Below are 16,115 nucleotides of genomic sequence, written 5' to 3' on the forward strand. Positions count from 1 at the left end.
TTTGTTTAATGTATTTTTCCTTTACAAAAATAAATTCTCCATCTATTTCGTGTTTACACGAAACACAATAAATATGACAACTTGTACTTTATTTCATTTGCAAAGGATCTGTAATGAAAGCACACTTAACATTACATTTTTTTTTTTTTGCCGGATTGTCGTTTCCCAAAAATGTGTTCCATATGCACTGTAAAGTTTTAGGGCTAATAAAAAAAGACACATTCTGTCACAAAATGCATTGTGAAACAAATATAAAATATGAGTAGATGATTATTTGTGTACGTGAGCATGATGAAGATGCATGGCGATTAGGTTGACGTTTTTTTTCCACTTCTCCTCCTGTTGCTGGTTCTTCCTTTTCAGTACCTGTCTGATATCAAGCCGGCACACGCCGAGAGTCAATAGAAGTTAACAAGTCCTCTAAACTTCCCTGATTCTTTTGTCTAAATAAGGACACAAAGGAGGGGGAGAATACTCCGCTTTGAAGTATATAGAAAGCCCAAAGAATGCCGGCAGAGTAGATTTAAAGTAGCCATTGATTTCTAAAACTTAGCTTGAATGGAAAGAATGCAAAGGGATGAGATTTATGGTTAAATTATACAGTGGATTTGTCAGTTAAAATATCGGAACTGTCTGGAGGACAAAGCCACATGCTGAGGATTAATGGTTTGCTTGGACCTTTGATTATGCACCCTCTTTTCTCTGCCCTTGACAAATTGGATTTTGGGGATGGGAAGGTCGCCTGGCCCATTGTGTCTCTTGACCAGTTTGGAGCAATTCATTATGCGGCGGGGTGAGGGAAAGTCTCCATGTGACCATGCAGGCCGGTGTGTTGCACTGTCCTCACAGCTGCTGAATTTGCCCAGCTCTCTCACACTTACACGCGCACGTGTGCGCGCACTCGCCCCGCAAACTCAGGACCACTCTCCTCCCATCTGAGCCACACTCGCATCCCGGGCTGGGGAGGGCTGGTCAAAAGGAGATGGTTGGTGGTGGTGGTGAGGGGGGGGGGTTACCTTGCTCGCACCCATCACTAGAAAAGCGGAGTGCATAACGCCACAGCCTCACTTTGAGGGCGGATATTGGCCGGTCCTCCTCCACTCCTCTTCTTCCTATACTCTCTTCCCGGCACTCTCACTCGGCTTCCATCAGCCTTCATGGTTCTGATCTCACCCCACGCAATGCAAGCCACTCGGGCGTCCACCACCGTCAGTGTGGTTTCAGACTGTGGAATCCCGGCTGGGCTCCGGATAGGTCCGGTTCCTGGCGTCTTTAAATTGGGGAAGTACCTGTCAGACCGCAAAGAAGTTGGGCCCAAGAAAAAGGTAACTTTTAAACTCTGGAAACTTTTTAGCCTTTTGTTATTATTATTATTATTATTATTATTATTATTATTATTATTATTATTATTATTGTTATTATTATTATTATTATTATTATTATTGCACGATGTCTCCCACCTTATATTTGAAATTTTGATGATGCCCGTGCTGCTTAGAGTCGCTTGTGCAACTGGGCATTTTTTTAAACGAAAAAAATCTGTACATATGCCCCTCCTCGACATTCCATCAGAAACACTTTAAAATTGTTTGCCGCATCATTTTAATAAGATTTCATTATGCAAATTACATATCTTCACACACATGATCTCATCTATTATTAAAATGAGAATAACTGGATTTTGAGTTTTTAAAGCAACACTGTCAAGCTCAATCTCCTTTACTAATCGGTTTGCTCTGTCAGGCTGGAAATAATTGAGCCCAATAAGTGGCCAACTTGTCAGTCTGGGCGTCTACTTAACCGTTATAATGGGCGAGCGGGCCTGCTGAGTGCGGCTTTCATATCCTCAGCAGCCTAACATTTATCTCTGCCTGGCGGGCCTGTTATCTCGATGAGTTGTTTAATTTTAATGGATATGGCCACAGAAAGATGTCACTGAGGCTTGGGGTGATGAAAAAAATACATTCATTATTATAAGGTAAACAATTTCATTCTTGTTTTGGGCGAAGAGGGTTCAGTTGCAAAGCATGAAATCGCGCTTATTTTATTAATTTATTCATGAATATTATTTTAAATCACATTAAAAAGCCGCTAATTGTCGCAGTATTATTAATAGAGAAACAATGGTTAACAATTTGCCACTATAAATGCACCTCGAGGCTGAGACAGTTATTGTAGAGGTTGTCAGTGTTGGTGATTGATGCATCTAAATGCGTGGCCCCCGCGGGTTTAGGGCGTTCATCAGGTGCAATCTCCGTGTCAAATGTCACGCTTGAATCTTTAATGTCCTTGAATAGTTTAAAAACGCTCTGACACTCCTCAAATTCGTTTCCCATATCAACTCAATTAGGCCTGTATGTCATTCACTTTAGTAAATTATCAGCAGAGCGGATAAAGACGCATTAAGCATGTATTGGCCATGCGTGAACGCGGCATAGGTGCTATTTATCACACCCTTATGAGTTATGCTATTGAGAGGAATCTAAACAGGTCTGAATAGACAATATACGGAATATAAGAAATTTATTTCTGGAACGTTCATATTAAAACATGTGCATTTTTTTGTTATTATCAGATCCGCTTGGTGCGGGAAGAGTGCGTGGACGAGTCCGGCTGTCCCGTGTCGGACTGGATCGGATACATCCGAGCCGCAAGAAACAGTCAAGAACAAAATCTAGAGGCTGTTTCTGACCTACCTGGCGGACAGGTAAATATTCACTCCACGCGTGTTTTCGTGATCATTAATCACTGCTGTTAATTTGGGATTTTAATTTAACTTTCTCCGCTCTTGTTTTTTTATTCTTTTCTTTTTCCCTTCTAAGATATTTTACCGCGCGATTAGAGAAATTCCTGCAGGAGAAGAGCTCAGTGTTTGGTACTCGAACGCCTTGGCCCAGTGGTACGAAATGCCCACGACCGCCACCCCCACGCACGACGAAAAAGGTAAGCAAAATCCGTAACAAGTTTGGAATGTGTAATAAAAAAAACGCATACCGAAGAGAAGCAAATCATCATCAGAGTTAAATGTAAATCTGTTAAAAAAAATCAAGCAAGTTAAGGGTCAGATAGTAAAGTCGTCGACATTAGAGGGGCCATCACTGCACGCTTAAATGCAGCCAGTATAAGTCTTTGCCTATTTAAATCTCACTGCGTGCTAATCTATTCAATATCGTCATTTTCCCCAAGCAGCCTTTTTAAAACATTGATTTAAATTACTCGTCTCGGTAAAATTATTTCGTTTAAAATTCCGCACTTTGGCGTGCGCGTGCATTACATTGAGCCCATAATTATACACAATATTCGATTTATTAAAAAATAAAATATCATTTTTATAAACAAAACGGAATATGATGTCACTGTCCTCCCGTAAAATTAATTATTTTAAATTAAAATAGAACTGTATAGTCACGTTTCGAAATAATTCATTCCGAGTTAATGTCTACTAAAATACATTCTCCTCCTTCTACCTCATACTTTTGTGAAGGTGGTTTTAATTTTAAAGGATTATTTTTAATCCTGTAATCTCAACAAAACACCCGATCATATGCAGTTAATCCATTTAAAAAACAAAAGATTATCTAGAAAACTTCGCTTGCAAATAAATGTCTTTAATAGGGATTATTACAAGGGATTATTATTTTACATGTTTTCATTTAGCCGAGTACCTACAAATAAAATCTGATCAACACTTTTTAAAAGATTAACAGATCATTCCAATTGCCGTGTTTGATATTATGGAATTAAAAACACCATTACAAACACAAATTGGGGAGTCTCTGCAACACCGAAAAAATGAAGAGGCTGCTGATTCATTTAAGGGTTAACGACTGTCACGGTGTCATTAATATTCATTCATTCAAAAGCAAATAAATTCTAAAAACAAGTGCTTCACGGTAAATTAGGTGGGTGCGTTAAGGTATTGTGACCTAATGAATGCTAACTTTTATGTGGGGTGTATATTGCCCTGATTCCCTGGCCCAGCACACCGCGTGTATTCGCTCGTGGACATACGCTGGCTCCATTATGAGGCGTCAACAGATGGGCCAGCGTCATTGTTTCTACAGACTTGCGATTTCAAGCCACAGCTGCTGTCACTTCCACGGGAAAGAGCCCAGAGAGGAAAAGTAGAACCTTCAATGCATCGCCAGATTGGGCTGGGCGTTTGCTCTTTTGATGGGGTCCATTAACAATGGCCCGGGCGAGGATTACAAAATCATTACATCTATATCAACCTCTGAATACTCGCCTGGGAGTCATTAATAAGATGACTCGCCCTGGCCTGGCTGTCACCCTTTGCATCTCCCGGAACCATGCAGATCTCATTGACTGGAGGCCTGATTTGTTCCAAGTTATTTTCAAGGAAGAATTTCCTTAAATACTAATTAGTGGTTATGTTTTGAGTCCCACTATATGCTCTAGCACCTGGTGAAGATTAATTTGGAGTGACATTCATACAGATACAAAATAAATAAATTGTTATTGTGTTTATTAATAAATATAAATGTTAGTATTGTAGAACTTCATTGTAGTGCATTGAGAGCTGGTTCAAATATTTGAACCTCTCGTGCAGTTATAAGATTCGGAAACCAACATTTTCGATTCCCTTCTGCAATGCAGTTCAGAATGAACTGCAAACACAAGAATAAACATTAAGAATAAATACACCATATTATTATTATTATTATTATTATTATTATTATTATTATCGTAATTTGGATGTTGAGTTGAATTTGTAAATATGTAGTGTAGGCTCAAATCGCTCATATCTAATAATACATTAATAGTTGCCATAATTCTCATTTGTTTAAAATACAATTCATTGGATACAATGTGAATTCCGAATTTCGAAAGGTTCTGACATGTGCAAGTGGCATGAGTGTTGAATGACATGAGAATTGCCGGGCGTTTTTTTTTAACTATTTGCCTCATCATTGATATTTTTCATTTTGCCTTTTGTGCAGGTGAGGAGCGTTACATCTGTTGGTACTGCTGGAGAATCTTTAAATATCCCAACACACTCAAAGCCCACGTTCACTTCCACTGCGCCTTGAGCAATGGGCGAGGGTTCGTGAACAGTGAACAAGCCAGAGGCACGGAGACCTTCAGCAGGTCTCCAAAGTCTGGAGACATCCCCAACACGTCTTCCTCACCAAGAAGCTCACAGAACATCTCCTCCATCTCCGACTCCAGCAGGAGGTCACTGACCTCACCTTTTTTGGGCAAGGCCGGTCTGGTGAAGAAAAGCAGCTCCGAAGAGCAGGACAGAGCCCTGGACATGAGCGTCACGTCATCCCGGAACCAAGGACACATGCTGGGCCTCGGCGCAGCATCCTCGATGCTGACTTCCATGGGCTTCCACCCTGGTGTCCGCTCCGCATTCAAACCAACAGGCGTCGCAAAGGTTCCGGTCGGGGACGCGCATAGAGAGGACGCCAGCTCCAAACTGGGCGCTTTGGGATTCGGCAAAGCCATTGGGAACATGAAACCGATGCGAAACGTGGTGGGCGAGACACTGAACGGAAGCGGGAATCCCGTGGCCAAGTGCGCCCCAGGGCTAGTTGACTCTGCCAGCATGGTTCCATGTGCCAACGCCATCAGAGGCTTCCCACTTCTCCCTCACATCGAGGAAACGTCGGCTTTCAAACACGTCGAGAGTCGAGTGCACGGCGGGCTCCCCCCGTCCCGTTACCCGCACATGCACCCGGGACTCCACTTTGAAAGGTTCTCTATGCCCAGCTTCGACGGCGTCAAGACTTACGGTGGCGATTGCAACATCCCCTTGATGCCCTTCACTGTTTACAACGGGGAGCTTCTGTACAGTTCGCCATATTACCCTCTTAAATTCCACTTCAGCAATCTCCTCAAGTACCCGGAGTCCATGCCCTACTTTGGCGCGCCCTCCCTAAGCCAAGACATGGGCACGATCACCAACATTGACCGGGAGATTGCCATGCACACGCAACAGCTGTCCGAAATCGCCAATGAGAAGAACCGGACCAGACTGGACCCCTTGCCCGCGGGCAGCACCAGCAACACCAGCTCCGGCAAACCAAAAAAGGGACACTTATGTCTGTACTGCGGTAAACTTTACTCCAGGAAATACGGCTTGAAAATCCACATGAGGACTCACACCGGCTACAAGCCGCTCAAGTGCAAAGTATGCTTCAGGCCTTTCGGGGACCCAAGCAACCTTAATAAGCACATTCGGCTCCACGCGGAGGGCAACACCCCCTACAGGTGCGACTTCTGCGGCAAGGTTCTGGTGCGGAGGAGGGATTTGGAGAGGCACGTCAAGTCCAGACATCCAGGCCAGAGCGTCAAGAAACTGGACGACAAGTCGGGCCTGTTCGAGGACGCCGAGCTGAAGAGCGACAATGACAGCGACGTGGACGTCTGCTTCACTGACGACCAAAGTGAGCCCGAATCCAGCAAGAATAATGACTGATACACTCTAAAAAAGAACAAATCAAACGAACACTCACACACAAAAACAACCCATCAACATTAAACATGGCTTTGAATCCCGTTTCCGCTCTCAAGATTTTATTTATTACCCTCCACACTTCGGACTGTGCCAGCCAGTTTAATTACAATTTATCGTTTTCCGAAAGGATTATTTTCCGTAATATTACATCCAATAAAGACTATATAATAAAGTGATGTTATAAACACTGTATGAAATAGTTCTAACTGAAAATGTTGAAACGAAAAATGTTTTGGTGTTTGATGCACTATGTCGGCTTTCTAATTAACAACATGTTTTAAAAGTGGACAAAGTGTCACGAATTCAGCCTGTCTTCTTTATTTACAACTTTTTTTTGCAGTGATGAAATCAGGTACGTTTTTTTGGTGGGTGCTTTTATATGAACACTCATAATTCCAAAGTGGAAAATGCTGTATTATCGTTATTTGGCCAGTGATCAGTGAAATGAACGTATAAGGCCTATTGTTCCCAATTGTCTCACTTCCCCGACAGCGATCTCAACTGCACTTTAAGAAAACATTTAATTGCAACCAAACAGCTGCCTGGTGATTATTATGACACGTAAATATTTTTCCTTTACTTCATTTACGACCCATCTCCTCGAAATAAATACACTACTTAAATTTGCACTTTCTTGCCGAGGCACGCTGTTCTTAAAGAAGCAAACAGCTGTGTTTATTTATGGAATTATTTCTGAGAGAAAAAAATGTATTGATCTATGTAAAGTTGTGTACGTAGTAAGTATGATATTTCACATTACGGTGTTGTACAAGCGTGTTTATACATTATATTGTCGATGAGGACAATATTTTACCCCTGTTCTAAATGTGTTTGACTTTTTTTTAGAAAAATAAATCCGAAAAAAATGTGTATATTTCAATTATATGATTTCACATGAGCAATTATGAACTTGCACATGTAAATAATTACATAATTGATTACAGCGTTTATATACATCAAAATAATTCCTCATTCTGGACTTGCTCCTAGCGTAATTGCCTTCGAATTTGAATTCTAGTTTTTCAGTTTAGATGTTCCTAAATAATAATAATAATAAAAATAGTACTACTACTAATACTAATAATGGTAATAATATTACTAATAATAATGAAAATAATAATAATAATAATAATAATAATAATAATAATAATAATAATAATAATAATAATAATAATAATAATAATAATAATAATAATAATACTCTTTCTATAACTGCTAAATCTGCTGCTGCTACTGCTACTCATAGCAGTTGTTACCATCATTCTGTTTATTAATTGGTCAAATTGAATGATTTATATTTTTGTGCATTTTATGCTATGAAGCCGATTTTGCAGAACACAACAAGTGAAAAAAAAAGTAAAATAAGACAGATTTTAATGCTAACGTGGTACTTTCATTTCCACTGTTTGGCTGTCTGCCTTCTTTGTCTCCCAACACACGCAAGCACGCGCGCACGCACGCACGCACAAACAACAAAAAAAAGACAGCATCTTGCATGTTGCTGTGCGTGCAGTTGCTAATGCAGGTGCACAGCATTCTTAAATGCTGCAAAGGTGTGACCTTCATTTCCAAGGCAATCGACTGGTAGTCTTCGTTCCAGCATTGCCATGGTAATAGCACAAAACAAGCGAAAGGTGGGGGGGTGAAATGTGGAAAACAATTTACAATTCATTGTTTGGTCTATTAATCCTAACCTAAGTAAAAATCACACTCCATCTTATTTGGAATCTTTATTTAACCACCAAACAAATGTTGTTGTAACAAGCAAAGAAACAAATTACTCAGAGAAAACCCACACAGAGAACATGCAAGCTCCACGCAAGAAGATCAGAGCCCAGATTTAAACCCATCCACACTGTGAAGTGTATGTGCTCATGATGAGTTTAATACCAAAATGTTACTTTTATTATTCCAATTAATGATTCCGCCCTTTGTGGGCATGTATCTTAAATTTATACTCACCACTTGGTTCCAATATTTCGATGAGGCTGGAAGAAGATCACAATTACAAATATTAAAATCAATTATAGCGTGAGACCGATAGGTGGATTGGTGCAGCGTCTGTCGTAATGCCAACCCTGTATCAGTCTGGTGTGGTGAAGAAGGAGTTGAGCCTAAATCTACGTTCCTACGCTCACCTATGGTCACAAGCTGTGGGTCGAAAGAGCACGATCCCGGATACAAGCGTGAGAAGCTCGGTCATCCGAGAGGGACTCAAGAGCTACTCTACGTTGAGAGGAGCCAGATGAGGCCAGATGAGATGGCTCGGGCATCTGGTTCGGATGCCTCCTGGAGACCTCCCTGGTGAGGTGTTCCGGGCATGCAGATGTGGCTGGGGAGCTGGAAGTCTGTGATTCCCTGTTGACGCTTCAGCCTCTGTGATAGCAGATAATGGATGTCTGGATGGAAAATCAATTGATATTACTATTATTGCGATTATGTATTTTTAATCAGTGCCGGTGGACTCAAGACAGATATGACTGAACATCAGGTATGATATGCTGAACAGGGCTGTGCAAAATTAGGAATTTAATTCAATACGGTCGATGAATTAGAATTGACTCCACCCCACAGGATGTTGAATTGAATTTGAATGACAGGGATGGGACTTTGTGATCTCCTTGGAATGTTGTTGAAGAAATAGACTTATAAATACAAAGTGTTGCAGGCGACCCCAAAACCGTCTTAAAAAGAATATGTTCTATGCAGCCCCACTAGTTGAAACATGGCATTCTGATTAATATTATATTTGAGGACTATGAGTTAAGCAGTGAAATCCATCAGTTTTTGGCCATCTGAGGGCCCATTCTTTCACTTCTGATGACATCACAGTTGCTCAGGGCTCAGACAACGACCAATCATGGCTCATCATCAGAAAACAGGTTAGCCGTTATTGGTCATTACCTGAGCCCCGAGCAACTGGGATTTTTAGTCTACAGAAGTGACAAAATCGAACCCAGTTGCTCTTAATGCTGCATCAACACCCGGTGGATGAGGTAACAGTGTGAAATGGTGTGAGTACCGATGGTAGAAAAGTGCTATACAAGTGACAGCAACCATTATCATTTAGAACCCCCCCTCCCCAAACCCCTCCAAAAAAAGCAAAACACATATTGAATGTTTACCAGCATTATTTTAAAAAATCTGGGGTGGTTTAAAAAAAACTCCAATGCATTTCAATTACCATCAGTTTGATGCAGATTTCCCTTTTTCATCTACTAACGGGAACACTTGTATTAAACAAAAATAACACAGACACATACTGAACATACTTACAGTGTGGCAAGATTAGGATTGAAGGAGATCCAGGGTGTAGCCCAAATAGGAGATTGTTTACAATATTTTGTGCCTCAGCAGAAAAAAGGGGCTTTTCTTCGAACATTCCACTTCACCAACGCTTTGAATTACCATCAACCAACCCTGGAGAACAAATTTGTACCCTTTAATATAGCAATTTAACATCTTAATTTAAATACAGTCATCAGTTCAGCAATGTCAGTTACATTTTAAAATATGACGAGCACATCTGTAAAATTAGTGCTGGATTTTGTGTTGTTGTTTTTTTGGCAGCTAATTGCCATGTTTGCCTTAGATATCAAAAAGAAAATGTCTCAACTACCATTCGTTGATGATGTCACCTTGTAAAACATGTGGTGCAGTACTGTCCAATTTTCCTGGACAATGCTATATTAGATAAACAACAGTACTATGGTGTTGTTTTGGTTGTGACATACTTGCATGTCAACACTAACATTTAACATGCACGTGCAAGTACTCTGGTTGCATAGATAAGTCTCTTCAGCATTTACATTGAAACCAAAATGTTCACTTTGATAACCATTTTCCATGTTAGAATTTTTAAGCTTCTAAGAGAACAAATTAAGATAAACACATGACCTGATTGACACTTTTTTTTTTTTTAAATTCAGCCCCCCTGAGGAGAATTTTGTAAAGAGTGAAAACAAAAAAAGCTTCAAGGTTGCACTCATGTGGCTATGCCACTGTGAGATGAAGCATCTCTGACAGAGAGACAGTAGATGGCCATCTCTTTACCAGGCCATTGATCCTAAGTGACTGCTCTGCTGCAGGTATTTCTGGACATAAACACAGGTAGAGTCATCACGCACAACTGGTCAGACAATTCTTGAGAGATATGGAGCAAACGACATGACATCCACACAAGATAAAATCCGCCTGACAGAATAAGGAGGACTGATGTTGCCACTGCTGGCAGCCTGTTCTCCTGGAGCAGGTAAACCAGGTAGAGTAAACACACTGCTGGTTTCCCAAAGTTGCACTGGGCGAATGAAATACTTGCATATGTGGAAAAACACAGAAGGCACCACGAGGACAAAGTGATGAAAGTTGACATTCGTGCACAACTAACTCGAGGGAGGCAAAGTAAGAAAATAGACAGCTGTGCATTTGAATCAGTGTATCATCTAACATTTACTGCCTTTGGAATTATCCCTGCGCTGCCCAAAAGTCAGAGAATTCATCTTGTTTTTGTGGTGCCCTGAATGTTCTTTTTTTTTTCCCAACGAGGATTAGTCGACACAAGAGCAGGGGTCAGGCAGCGGCAGGAGAAAACAAGCTGACAAGTTAGGCTCAGATTGATAAGCGAGCAGAAGCAGTTGATGGATGGACCACAACTTCAGCTGGATTAGTCCCTGATTTGGCCTCAGTGTGTCAGTTGTGATAGCAGCAGGTAGAAGGTTGGGACTGTGACACACCAGCTGTGGCCCACTGGTACCCACTCCTCCTCCATCCCTCCACCACCTCTGCAACACATACACATGCTAAACAGGCCACTGTTTCCGAAGCCTCCCCACATTCAGCTGCAAATGAGCCCGCTCGGGGCCCCAGCCATGTTTGTTTGATGTCATGAATAATGAGGGATGAATTTTCATCTGTCCAGGTTGGTGAAAACTATAATACCTATTGTTCAGGTCCCTCACAGAAAGCAGTCAGGTCTGAGTGCTCGCGAGTCCATTCATGTACAACTTACAAACATCTACAATTCAAATCGAAACATTAACAGACAGATAGGCGGTGAAATAGGCAATTTTAATATTGCACACACACACACGCACGAACCTACAAAATAAAAACTGTGGCCATTTGAGCCATACTGACAATGAGACTAACCATGGAACCTAAGATAATCATTTGATTGTAATTCAAGCATTATGTTTTGCTCATTGCTTTCATCAGGAGTGATATCCACAGCGAAAAGACAACACTTAATTTACGATTCAATACCATGAGGATGACAACCAGCATGTATTTTCATTCTTAAGAGAGGAACACAAAACCAGTCTAAGATACTGTGTATTTTTCACTCCTATAATCTAGTTACAAATCATTCAATACAGAAAAGAACAGTGTCAAAAATTTCACATGAAACTGGGTGAGTTATTGATTGAAGAATTAAGATTAATCTGTGTGATTTAGTGTGATAAATATAGGACAGTAATACAACAGCAACCACTAGTACTACACAATTATCACTACTACTATGATGACAAATCATAATAATGATTTGTTTACCTTGTTTAGTTCTAAGAAAGTGGGCAAACATTTGTAATAAATGTCAATGTAATCCACAGAGCTCGGCACTTGACCCTTTTTTGACTGTAAATCCCCCGCCCTCCGGTCGCTATCTCGGTACGGTTCCGGCCTTGACACTTCGGCCTTATTCATAAACATTGTTGGCCCTTGACCCTGTTCAGGCTAAAAAAAAAGTGTCCATGCATGACGCTGGCGCGGGAGAGATGCTCACGACAGAGGTTTATTTTAGGTGTCATTGGCGTATGCTTGTACTGGTGTGGCCGACACATGTCCGTGGACATTATAATACAATTGTTTTCTAAATTTAGAGGTAACAAAAGGATCCTTTCTTCAGTATTTAGATGGAAGATGATGCAGTCTTTATACGACATGACTTTTAAAATGGCAGGTCTAGTAGCAGTCATTGACAAACTGGCATGCTAGAAGTTGGATTTAATTAAGGCCCACAGGCAGCTAAAAGCGCTTATTGAATTCTAAATGAGAGAAACATTTAGCTGGTCAATTTTCCACCCTGTTGACATTGCTAAAAAATGCCTTTTCTGAGACATTTAGATTCTATTGCATATGTAACCTTGCTGGAAAATAATATAATAATACTTAAGATGAATACGATCTACTCCTGCATGAGATTTTTTTTTTTTATCACTGAGGTGGAGCAGTTGCAAAAGTTGTGTATGCTGTGGTCCATTGATTTCCCCATTACCTTCAGCCTATTAAACAACAAGGCGAAAGACTACTAATGCACTTGTCATTATCATTCAGCTTGCTGAACAAGGTCTCTGATGGCCATCCTCTCGCAACCAACCCCAAGGACACACAATTGTTCACCATAGTATACAGTTTACCTTGTTTGAATAAAAGGATTAAGATATCTGAATAATAAAAAAAAAACGCACGTAAGCATTTTACTACTTCTCTGTAAAAAACTAAATTGTTGTATAGATGACATGCTTCATTCCACTTCTGCTCCAAAGGTTAATAAACCACTTAACATGACATAATGCACCCTGATTGCAAGTTAAAGCAGCTTTTAGAATTCTGAGAGTTTCACTGTATGGCCAACAGTATTCAGTATTTTTAAATGCTTAACAATACTCGAGCTATCTACCTAACTCTCTCTCTCTCTCTCTCTCTCTCTCTCTCTCTATCGCTCTCTCTCTTTCTCTACACACACACACACACACACACACGCACACACACACCCACCCACTAAAAAAATAAAATAAATAAGGCAGTCAGCGAGGCAGCCAGCGAGCTCAGGTTGTACGGACAGCAGTCCTAAGCAGAGAATCATTGACTTCCCTCTTCCTAGATACTACGTGCAACTCTTCCAGAGGGATCCCGAAGACTTCCAAGACACTCCATCATGAATGATTATAAATATAGATAATTATAAATAAAATACAAAACATATAGAAGAAATCATTTACACTACACCACATCATATTTTCAGTATTGTCTCATAGGGCCAGGTTCGAGTTTTCACAAAAAGCAGAATTTTTGAGCCACAAACAAGTAAAAGTAAATATCAATCTGTGACTTGAATAATAGCGAAGTTAGTCGTTATATAGTTTGTATTTATGTACTTATGTGAATTCATGCAATATATTGGACAAAGATCTGAATCTAAAAAAAACCTAATACGTTTATTGCAGCCCTTTAACTTTTTGAATTGGTATTTATCAGTGTGGCATTTCTTGACTTGACAATATTTGCCCTTTCTTGCAAGTAAAAGTGCTCCAAGTGAGGCCTAACATATTATTTGCCGAGCACTCTTCAGATTACGCCACACACTTTCAACTGTCATCAGGTCTGGGCTCTCGCTGGGTAATTAATGGTGCAGTTCTTAGTAATGGAACTATTGCGCCATCCTTTCTCTAAATGAAAATGACGGTCTTGACTACATTCCATGCTGTAGCAATGCCTTGGAAATAGTTTTGTGACCTTCTCCCGACAGATGCCAGAAAATTCTATTGGAACAAATTAACTATTTGATTATCATCTCTTTAAAACAGGGGTGTCTAACGAAATTTGGTCACGGTCCACTTTGTATTTCCTGCTTCGCTCTGAGGGCCAATATGATCGTGGAATCAAATCAATGTTAAATTGGCTTATCATATTATTTCATATACACTGCAAATTGATGGATAGTACGACTACATTTGAAATCAGAAGTCAAGGTTAATAGTTTGTTCACTTATTGTTCAGGTTATTGTAAAATGGGTGGCAAACATTCCTGCAAAATCTATAATAACAACTTAAAATTTGGATACAGCTTTTGTCAAGGATCATAGATGTTAACACACGTTTTTTTCTCTTGTGGGCCACATGAAACAAATGTGGCAGGCCGGATCTGGCCCCCGGGTCTTGAGTTTGTCACCTGTGTTTTAAAAGATGTTTGGTTTGTATTTGCTATTTTATGAGTTTGAATTATATGATTAGCCAGTTCTGTGTACAGCTACATCTTCAGTGATAAGAAAGTGCATTATTTTTGTTTCATCCCTAAAAAAATTCCTGTTTATTTTTCAATGGAATTTGTTCACATTATGGTTCATGTAAAAGAAGGGGGAACAAAATCTTGAACTAGCCTTTTAACAGGGGTGTGGATACTTTTTATTATCACAGTATACAAATGAAAATTAGATCACACATCTATTTATCTCCCTAGTAGAGTTCTTGATGTGCTTTTTTTTTTTTAATCCTGAGGGGACAATCATTACCAAACAATACAAAGGCTGACTATTTAAACCCTTGCTCTTATTGAATACTGATTGATATTGACTGAAGATGAAAAGCAAAAAAGAAAGAAAGAAAGAAAGAAAGAAAGCCAGAGAAAAAAGAAAACAAAACCCAAAATAGACGCTGGGAGAAAACGAGGAGAAGAATAAGAGGACGGATAGACAGAATGAACAAGACATGTATTGAGAAAGATGGAGAAGAGGAGGTTCTTTTGGGGTGCACTGGGCTGTGAGACAGGCCCATTCACTATGATCTAAACACTGCGTCCCACTGCGCATCGGCGCTCTCACCCAGGCAGCCAGCACTGGCCACAGACTCAAAAGTTAACCAGTCATCTCCATTACAGCGCAGGGGGCGTGTGCAGACCTGCCACACCAAAGCGATCATGCCAGCCAGCCAAGAATATTAATTGCTTTTAAATGAAGTGGAAGTCTCTTTATTGGCTGTCTGGTGTTGGTTTGTTATCTGTGGGGCTGCTGCAAAGGCCCCATTGCGCTTTGGTCTTGCCGCCTTTGAAAGCGAGTCTGACTCTTGATGAGGTCATTGATCAGCAGGGGCTGTATACTCCCAGTGGGATTTTGTGTGTCCTGCCCCTTTAACTACTCCTTTTGTATTCTGTCCATTGAGTCTTCAATGCACTCCGGTCAATAAACATATTTGTTAATGATGTTTCCTTCTAAGAGTTGATTGAGTTCAAACAAACTTTTGCATTCTGACCTATAATAGTTAGTAAACACACAACTTTGAATAGATGGTGCACATGGTTTGGACTTCAGAGGTATTTAGAGTAAAATCCAAACTGTAGAACAGATTACCATGTGATATAGTAAAATCTCAAACAGATTCTCATTTGACTAGAACAACAGGCTATCATTAATGTAAACCATATAGTCCCTATACAGTGAAAATAAATGCATTTTAAATTTGACATACAACACAGAAAAGTGTGGCCAACAACTCTAAAATGCTTAGAAAAAATTGTCTCGTAAATGAGGCTTCAAAATCATTGAAAAATAAGTCAGTCTCTTACCTCTCAAAAGCTGTGGGTGCATCCTCTGAATGTGTTCCTCCACGATTGAAGGCCGGATTCACACGAAGGACCTTTCTACTGAGACTTACAAGCACCAGGACACTAAACCAGAATAGAATAGATTTTAAAATCTTGCTGCTGGTCTATAAATCTCTAAATGTTCTCGGACCAAAATACATGCAAGATGTACAGATCTAGATTCAGATCCCTCTAGTTGTTTGAGCAAGGTCTCTTGTGTGTTGCCAGAACCAGAACCAAACAAATTGGAGCAGTGTTTAGTTACTCTCTACA

At 40.2% G+C, this 16,115-nt stretch overlaps 1 protein-coding gene across 1 annotated transcript; it reads left to right on the forward strand.

Annotated features, from left to right (window-relative positions):
• Nucleotides 1–1,061: 1,061 nt before the first annotated feature.
• prdm13 (PR domain containing 13) lies at nt 1,062–7,354 on the forward strand. Its single transcript, XM_088306868.1, has 4 exons — nt 1,062–1,325; nt 2,576–2,707; nt 2,823–2,943; nt 4,962–7,354. Exons 1-4 carry the CDS (start codon nt 1,158–1,160, stop codon nt 6,443–6,445), a joined length of 1,905 nt encoding a protein of 634 aa, XP_088162994.1. The 5' UTR covers nt 1,062–1,157; the 3' UTR covers nt 6,446–7,354.
• Nucleotides 7,355–16,115: the final 8,761 nt, after the last annotated feature.

The sequence above is a fragment of the Idiotropiscis lumnitzeri genome, chromosome 10, assembly GCF_059441095.1.
Source record: "Idiotropiscis lumnitzeri isolate Australia: NSW breed Sydney's pygmy pipehorse chromosome 10, RoL_Ilum_1.0, whole genome shotgun sequence".
Classification (NCBI taxonomy): domain Eukaryota; kingdom Metazoa; phylum Chordata; class Actinopteri; order Syngnathiformes; family Syngnathidae; genus Idiotropiscis; species Idiotropiscis lumnitzeri.